Below are 8024 nucleotides of genomic sequence, written 5' to 3'. Positions count from 1 at the left end.
TCACCCCACTGTCACAAGCCCCCCCCCCACCCCCGCTCAGCGAAGAGCCTAGAGCTACCAGTCCGGCTCCCGGAACAGCCTGAGCTCCTCGCCTGGATTCGGCCTCCCGTATCAGCGACCGCGGGGCCGAGGAGGGAAGGGAGCGCAGCCTCCGGAGCCACAGGATCGCGCCCGACGCGGACAGGGCCCCGGGCACCGGCCCCCTCAGGCCCCAGAGGGTCCCTGCAGCTGCGAGCCGCACCGCGCGGGCAGGGGGCTGCGCGGACGAGCCCCGGGGAAGCGGGCCCTGGCCGCCCCGGCCGGCCGGCCCCGCGGAGAACTGCTCTGGCGGCTATCCAGCATGGCGGTGAAGGACAAAGTATGTATGACGCGCTTTATGCTACACACGAGTGCTGTCACGTGCCCCGTGCAGAGCGCTCAGGTGCTCAATCCGTCCGTAAACTGAAACACAGTCTCCGTCTCCGGGTCTGCCGGGTCTCAGGGCGCTGCAGGGGCCTGGGGCCCGAGCGGACGTCAGTTCTCGAGGAACGCCACGTAGTCGGTGAGCCGGGCCAGCTGCTGCTCGTTGGGGATCGGCGGGACCGGGGCCGGCTCTGCGCACGCGAGAGGCACAACGTCAGCGGCCGGCGTCCCACCGCACTGCCGCCGCCACCCAGCCCCCCTGCTTCATGACAAGGACACGTCCCCAGATTGCCTGCATTTTCCATGTTTTAAAAAACAAGCCAAGACGTGTAGAACTCTCACGAGCAGTTTTCCCAGAGTGGGAGTAAAGCCATGTCTGGTTTGCTGTGACTGATGGGACCCCTTTGAAGAGGACCCAGCTCTTCCTGGCAGAGGCCACCCGCGTGGCCTGGAACTGGATGAGCCCCCCAGTGCCCCCCAGGGGACATCCCACGCCGAGGCAACAGGCACCGAGCGCCCGGCAGCCAGCGACTGCAGACAGGCCCCAGGTGCGAGTGCTCAAGGGGGGCTGCGGAGGGGAACCCACGCGTGTGCTCACAAGCAGGGCCATCAGCACACACACCACGTACGGGACTTAACCTCTTTACGAGGTCAGACCTGAGACACACAGACGACAAACGAACGAGGAGCAGCGGGGCGCCTGTGAGGTGACACGTACCTGATAAAGGGATAAACCTGTTACAGGAAACGCCCAGCGTCCCCGCGGCTGAAGGGGCGACACAGAGAGTCAAGTTACAGCCACGTCACAGTTCCCGCCGTCAGTGCGCGTGGTCAGCGCGTTGCGCACGGACAGCCGCTCGTGCTCAACAGAGGCGGCACCCACGCATGCTGACCGGGCTCCCGTGTCACCCAGCCTGGCCAGGCCGTGTCCCCTCCACGGTGGGAGCTGCGGGGCCAAGCCGAGACCTGGGCAACACCTCACGGTGGCCGCAGCATGTGGGCAGCAGGCCCTCGCGCGGCCGAAGGGAACCGCACTGAGCACATGGGCAGGGCTCCGGACGTGGGCGTGGAGCCCGCGCGAAGGCCCCGGCAGGAGCGGGCCGTCCGGGCCGGCAGGCGGGAAGCAGCCTGCAGCCCGGAGCCTGGCCCGTCTTGGGGGGCTGAGGGCCCGGGAGCCCCACTGGGGGCCATGCAGACAGCCCGCCTCATGCGAGGCCTCAGAGAACCAGGCCGCCTAAGTCTGTGACCGGCACGGCCCCGGACGGCCTGGTTCCCAAGAGCCTACGTGTCTGCAGCGCAAGGGGGAAGGGGGCACCCTGAGCGCACAAAGGCAGGACCGCGGGTGGCAGTCAGACCTGGCTCCACGGTAAAGTCACGGGAGACCAACATTTCGTACAAATGAGGTTGTCACAGGAGTTAGAGAACACCGCGTACAGCAGTTTTCTAACGTAAAAGCCTCCGAGAGCCGAGGTGAAGCCCGGTTACGCCCCAAAGCCCGCTCCCCCAGGCGGCCGCGCTGCGGGGGCGGGGGCGCGGGGCCACCTACCTGGCTTCGTGGGCATCACCATCCTGGTGGCGGAGTCGGCCTGCCAGCCCTGCTCCAACACACCTGCAAGGGGGTGCGACACAGAAACGAGGGCTGAGCCGGGCCCCACCCGCACACCCACCGTCAATGCCGCGGCCCGCACGGGGTGACCCGTCACGCGCCACGGACGGTGCTCTCACGGGACCCTGGTTCTGAAACACCTGAGACGTCCCCGCTGCGTGCCCCCCCGGAGGCGGGTGGGAGCCCCAGCAGAGCGCAGCCACGTGACGGGAGGACAGCAGAGCTCGCTGCACGGGAGGAGCCCGAGGCCCCGCACCGGGGCTTCCCTGGGACGGCCCCCCTGCCATCGCCCGACAGCCCCCGCGTGGGACGTGCAGCCGCCACCTCACAGACCCGGGAAGACGGGCGCAGGGAAGTCCCACCACCGGGTGGGGGCGCGCGGCTGGTGTGGGGGTGGCCCCCCAGTTCTGCCCAGTACGGACTCCGGGGCGCGGTCCTTATTCGATAACAAATCACAGGCCACGTCCAAACGAGGAGTCACATAAACGTCTGCGGGACCTACTCGGAGACCTCCCGTTAGCCCGCGTCCCACGCGTCCCGGGCGCAGCAGGCCCCGGAAAGCCAAGGCTAAGGCGCGTGCTGGACGGAGCTGCCCGTCGGGCCGGAGAGGAAAACCGTCACCCACCGCAGGGACGGCGCCAGGCGCCCAGGCCGCGGAGAGCGGGAAGGAAAAGCCCGTCTGGATCCGCGGGGGTGGGGGGTTTGCGCACCCTCAGACCTAGCGGCAGGGGGGCCACGCTTCTCCCTCGCTGACCAGGCGGCGCCGGCCGTGTCCCTCAGCCTGAGCGCGCGGGGGTCCCACGGCGCCCCACGCCACTTCCCGTGAGAGCCCCGGTGGCGGCGGTACCTTTCACAGCCTCCTCCACGGGGAGCCCGACGAAGGCGGCGAAGTCGTCCGCGACGATCGAGGTGTAGGCCTGGGAGACCAGCGCGAAGGCCCGCCGCCTCGTCGCCTCTGCGGGGACAGGCAGGGGGACAGGCGGGGGCGGTGAGCGGACAGCCAGCACTTGTGGGACACGTATGAGGTGGGACGACTGTCCCTGTCTAGCCTTTGTAAGCAAGGCCAGAGAGGCCGGAGGCTTCTGCCCTGGCCCCCCGTCTGCCCTGCGTGTCGGACCCGCACGGGGGGGGGCTGCCAATGGCGCGGCAACAGCGTCACTTCAGAGTGGAGACCCTCCCCACCCGGGCCCGCGGGCTTACCCAGCCCCCGCTTCCACCTTCAAAGGCCGACAGGAAGGGAAGGGAAGGTGGGGGGCCCGCAGGCCTGTCGCCTGCCCCCAGCTCCCCCACCTGGCTGGCCCCGTGCTTGGGAAATGCTCTGGATTTTACTTCGCAGGTACCAGGCAGGTGGACATGGAGAACCGTGTGACCACCTGAGGGTCCCCCCAGCCCCTGGACACTGCCGACAACACACCAACCCCCGCTGGCCCCCTCTGCGCCCAATGCGCCCCGGCTCTCAGGCCACGCCCACCCCGGCTGTGGCTCCTGTCGCCGCCTGCTCTCCACGCTCCCCAGGCCCCAGGCCTGCCCACCCCCGTCCTGCAGCGCCCACGTCCGCCGCAGCCTCTGCGCGGCCCCGCCGGGAGACCCAGCCCTAGTCCTGCCTGTGAACCTGCTAACGCGGGCACAGTGCGTGGCCTGTGTCCTTGGGCTGCGTCACGGGACTAACTGCGCCCACGACAGCTCACGGCCGCGCGTGATGAGGTGAGGCTGCTTCCCCTGCGCACGCCCGAGTGGGGCCGCGCTGCCCGGCCCGCCCCACACCCCTGCCACCGCGCGCCAGCCTGCCCCCCTGCCGCAGCCCGGGCCTGCCGTCGGGGACCCCCGTGGCCCGAGAGAATCCACACCGAAAGGCAGCCTCCGTTCTGCGGTCCCCAGGCTGATGCGCCCGCCCGAGCGACCGGCCCCCGCTCCGCAAAGCCGTGCACGCGCTCCTCAGGGCAGGCGGCCGGCAGGGAAGGCCGGCACCAACGGCGGAAACGGGTAACGGGAGGGGACGGCAGCCTAACAGGGGACGCTGAGCAGGGGTGTGGGAGTAGCCGGGAAGACGGGGCGCAAGCGCCGGGCTGGGGGGCGGAGAGCCGGGCAGGGCTCAGTTTTCAGAGCACCTACGTGTTAGTGACAAAATCCAGAAGCTGGAGACAATGCCTATGAGAGGCTCAGGCGGACGGAGCCCGAAGCACGCGCTACTCTCAAAAACATGGACTTAAAAAACCTGGACCCCTACCCGGAACTCACCTGGGTACTCACAAGTTTCATTTCGGCAGCAGGAGACCCCGACAGGAGCACCTCCCACCTCGGACTGAATGAAAAGCCAGCGCGGCCCCGGACCGCCCGTGTCCTCCCCGCTCCCCGGCAGGAAACACCCGTCCGTTCGGTTCTTGGCCGCGGGGAAACACTACCTCGAAGCGCTTCCATGATGGGCTGCACCGTCTCGGACCACTGGTGAGCGCCGATGGTCGTGTAGATCCCAGGGAAGTCTCTCTGCCAGATCCTCTGTCCTACCGACCAAACTGCCCCGAGTTCAGCATTTGCCTGCAATACACGTCGTCACTGCCTTTGAGGATGTTCACTCTGTGAAGTCACCAACTACTGTATCTTAAAACATGACCCAGCACTTCTTCTAAGAGGCGTAGCTGTTTCTAGCTCAATACCATCAAAAAGGTTTTTAAATGCTGTGAACAGTCAAGTCTGTCCGTGTCTGATACAAGCACATTAAGTCATGGGAGCAGAGTCCAAAAATAGTTCAGAATTAAGGCTCAGAATCATCTTAAACATTGTTCTTAAAGGACATATTTATATTTGTACTTATAATATGTAAAAGCAACACACAGACTGCACATCACTGACACAGACACACAGATGTATTTCTTGGGGCGCAGGAACAGCACAATGGCTGACAGCCATGTGCTGCCGTCACCACCAGCGTCACCGACACCACGCACCCACGCAGCCTGCGCTGTTCCTTATTTAAGCCCGTGAAGCTGGAGCAGGGCTAACAGGGCCGCTGGGAAAGAGAGGGTAACAATACTGCTCATCTGATCCGCTGCTGCTCAGTATCAGCACTGAAGCAGGGTCTCGGTGAATCCTTGGTGGCGTCCGGTAAGGGTCTGAAAAACTCACTTCACGTCTATGCCAGACACCGTGAACCACCTGACAGTAAAAATTACTTCATTCCACTTTGGAAGAACTCTTAAGAGACATCTCATCTAACCTCCCCTCCAAAATAAGAACCCTAAAACCTTAGTTAGCAAACAGACTATTAACGCTGTAGGCAGTCATCAATCCCAGAACACTCTCAAAAGCACTGCCGGGCCCAAGGTGAGCACGTGAGAGCAAGCTGCAGGGCGCACCGAAAACAGCAGACCCGGGCCTGTCCTGAGCCGCTCAGCCGGGCGGCTGGGCACGCGCCACTTCCACGAAACGTCTCGAGGAACCTGATCGGCAGAAGCTGAGCAGGGGTTTCCGCACCGACCCAGGGAACGAAAACTTCTGCTTAGACGTATGTGAAGAGCTATTTTTAAACTTCAATGCCAGTTTAGTAAAAATTTCTGTGAACCACGTGGGACAGAAAACAAATTTTCATGAGGTGGCCATGCCAATGACTGTCATTCTTGTATAGAAGTAGTGAACAGAAAGGATACTCACAGATTTTATAGCAGGTGGTATTCTCTTCCAAAGATATCTTGCATTATTCCTAATTTGCGTCCCCCAGGAAAAAGAAATTAAAAAAACATCTCAGTAAGTATTTAAAATTGTGAACTCCAATACAAACAAGAAGTATCCTTCAAAATACTCTCTATAACAGAGTGACATTTAGTTTTATAAGAACTTGTCCAGGGAAAGTAAGAGCAGGCTCTCAGGTTAGAAGACATGAAACAGTTTGGCCTAAGTGACATCATGCCACTCGTCGTAAACTTTCTGATGGTCCAGACCTTAGGTTAGGGCAGTAAATAGTCCCTTAAAGGCGCGGCTGTGAACAGAACCGCCCCGATGACGTGTTCGCCGCGAGCACGGACAGACGCCCGCGGCGGGGCGCTGCGGCCCCCACTTCCCTGCGCGCCCACGCCGCAGCAGACGCGCGCGGCAAGTTCGTAAGGGACGGAACAGGTGATTTACACGATGTGCGGGCCGTGAAGACCTGGGCTCAGGGTTCTAGACGACGGAAGAAAGCTCAGAAGAGTTTAAACCGACGTGTAACAGCCGTCGCCGAGGGCGGCAGGGCCGAGACCCTCTTACTCGTCTGCGGTTCCGCTCTCCGGCTCTTGAGCCCGAACTGGGAATAATTAACACAAAAAGCTTTCAAAAAACTTTCGTACGTGTCGGTAACAAATTCCTCTGAGCGTTTTCCGGCTTCCCTTCCGGTCTCTCCGTCTGCGGGTCACACGTGAGTTTAAGCAGGTGACGGCCGCGTGCGAGTTTTAGGGGAAGACGAGAGGCCGACAGGACCGAAGGGACCTGAAGGTGACACCGCGGATCCCCGTGAGGAGGGGCCACGCGCACGAGTGTGTGCGGGACGAGGCACTTCAAAGTAACAGCCCAGTGGGGGCCGGGCGCTCGTGGTGCGACAGACACACCCGGCGCTGGGACGGAGCCGCGGCTCCTGGGCCCGCGGGACCGGGAAGAAACCGCCACGCGCTTCGGGCAGGAGGGACTCACGTGTCGTTGTGCAGCAGGTACAGAGCCAGCAGCTGCCCGTACAGCGGGGGGGCGGCGATGCCTCCGGGCGCCTGGGGGACAGAGACCGCGTGGGCGCCCGTCCCGCCCGCGGCAGCGACCCCCCTCCCTCCGAGCCCGGGGCCTGGTCCGATCGGGGTACCACGCGGGCCCGCTCCCGGGCCCCGGACTCCCGGACAGGTCATGAAGCGGAGCCGCGGGCCCCCCCGCGTCTGCCCCGCGCACCGCGATGACCGAGCGATGGCCGAGAACGCGCCCCGGCCGACACACGGGCGTCCGCAGGGACCGCGCTCGGCCTGGACTCACCCGGCGGACGCGCCCCGGGGGCCGTGAGCGGTGCGCCCGGGCTAACGCGCCTTCCGTGCGGCCTTTCCGGGCGCCTCCCAAGGGAAGACCGCGACGCGAACAGCCGGCCGCGGGGGGGCCTCCCGCCTCCCCCCGAACACACCCCGGGAGGCTCCAGGGCGCCCCCGCCCCCGCCCGCGTGAGTGTGTGCGCGCGTCTCGGACGAGAGCCGCGGCCCCGCGCCCGGGGGCGGACGCGGAGCCCAACGGGAGCAGCACAGCGGGGGCTCAGGGGGCAAGACGCGCAGGGTCCCCGCGCTCCCTCGCCGAACGCCGGCAACGGAGGGCGCCCGGCGAGTCGGGGCGATCGGGCCGGATCCTCGGCCTCCCGAGCGGCCGCGGCCCCGTTCCCCTGGGGACCGGCGGAGACCCGCGGCTGCCCCCGGCGCCACGCGGACGGCTACCTCGAGCTCCTGGTTCTCGCACTGATCCAGCAGCTTCCGGAAACTGAAGGCACTTTCTGCCATCACGGCCACGGGCATCTTCCCAGCCGGCCCGCCGCCGCGCCTTCCCGGGAGCCAGAGCCCTGACCGTCCCTCGGGGCGTCGCGCCCGTGATGACGTCGGCCGCCGCCGCCGCGTGTGCCCCTGCGCAGGCGCGAAGCCGGTTCCGGCGCGTCGTAGGACGTCGCTGCGACCTGCAAAGGGGGGCGCGGCCTCTCTGGCCGGCGCTCTCGATGCTCTGGAGGACTGGCCTGGGCGCGGGGGAAAGCTGCTGCGCTGCGGGCGCGCGTCCGGTCCCCGCGAGAAAGCGCGTTCGGACGGGTCTGCGGGCCCCTCGATGCCCCTGCTCCTCAGGGCCAGCGTGAAGGTTCCGAACGGGGCTTTGGTTCCGCCCCCAAGCCCGCCCCCTCGGCCCTCCGCGTCTCCGGAAAGGGCGCGCCGCGCTTCCACGTGGGGGGCCCGTGCGAGGGCCGCCGCCCGCGCCCACCGGCCCGGGCTCGGGCTCCCCCCCGGGCAGCCCCCCCACGCAGCCGCATCATCAGATCGTGTTAC

At 65.6% G+C, this 8024-nt stretch overlaps 1 protein-coding gene across 1 annotated transcript; it reads right to left on the bottom strand.

Moving 5' to 3' along the window:
* Positions 1 to 480: 480 nt before the first annotated feature.
* Positions 481 to 7607, bottom strand: COPS8 (COP9 signalosome subunit 8). Its single transcript, XM_090285127.1, has 8 exons — positions 7434 to 7607; positions 6668 to 6738; positions 5657 to 5705; positions 4411 to 4543; positions 2856 to 2963; positions 1949 to 2011; positions 1121 to 1168; positions 481 to 593 (listed from the first exon to the last, which is right to left on the bottom strand). Exons 1-8 carry the CDS (start codon positions 7509 to 7511, stop codon positions 514 to 516), a joined length of 630 nt encoding a protein of 209 aa, XP_090141253.1. The 5' UTR covers positions 7512 to 7607; the 3' UTR covers positions 481 to 513.
* Between the last annotated feature and the right edge of the window lie 417 nt (positions 7608 to 8024).

Source organism: Furipterus horrens, unplaced genomic scaffold (assembly GCF_987537825.1).
Source record: "Furipterus horrens unplaced genomic scaffold, mFurHor1.1.pri manual_scaffold_1, whole genome shotgun sequence".
Lineage (NCBI taxonomy): Eukaryota > Metazoa > Chordata > Mammalia > Chiroptera > Furipteridae > Furipterus > Furipterus horrens.
The sequence above is the reverse complement of the archived record's forward strand: the minus strand, read 5'-3'. Positions and strand labels throughout refer to the sequence as shown.

What these genes read in the sequence shown, in the direction of transcription:
- COPS8 (XM_090285127.1), bottom strand. Translation starts at nt 7,511, where the DNA reads ATGCCCGTGGCCGTGATGGCAGAAAGTGCCTTCAGTTTCCGGAAGCTG. An exon ending in TACCACCTGCTATAAAATCT is followed by an intron (nt 4,544 to 5,656) that starts GTGAGTATCCTT and finishes CGTGTATTGCAG; the next exon opens with GCAAATGCTGAACTCGGGGC. An exon ending in CATCATGGAAGCGCTTCGAG is followed by an intron (nt 2,964 to 4,410) that starts GTAGTGTTTCCC and finishes CTGTCCCCGCAG; the next exon opens with AGGCGACGAGGCGGCGGGCC.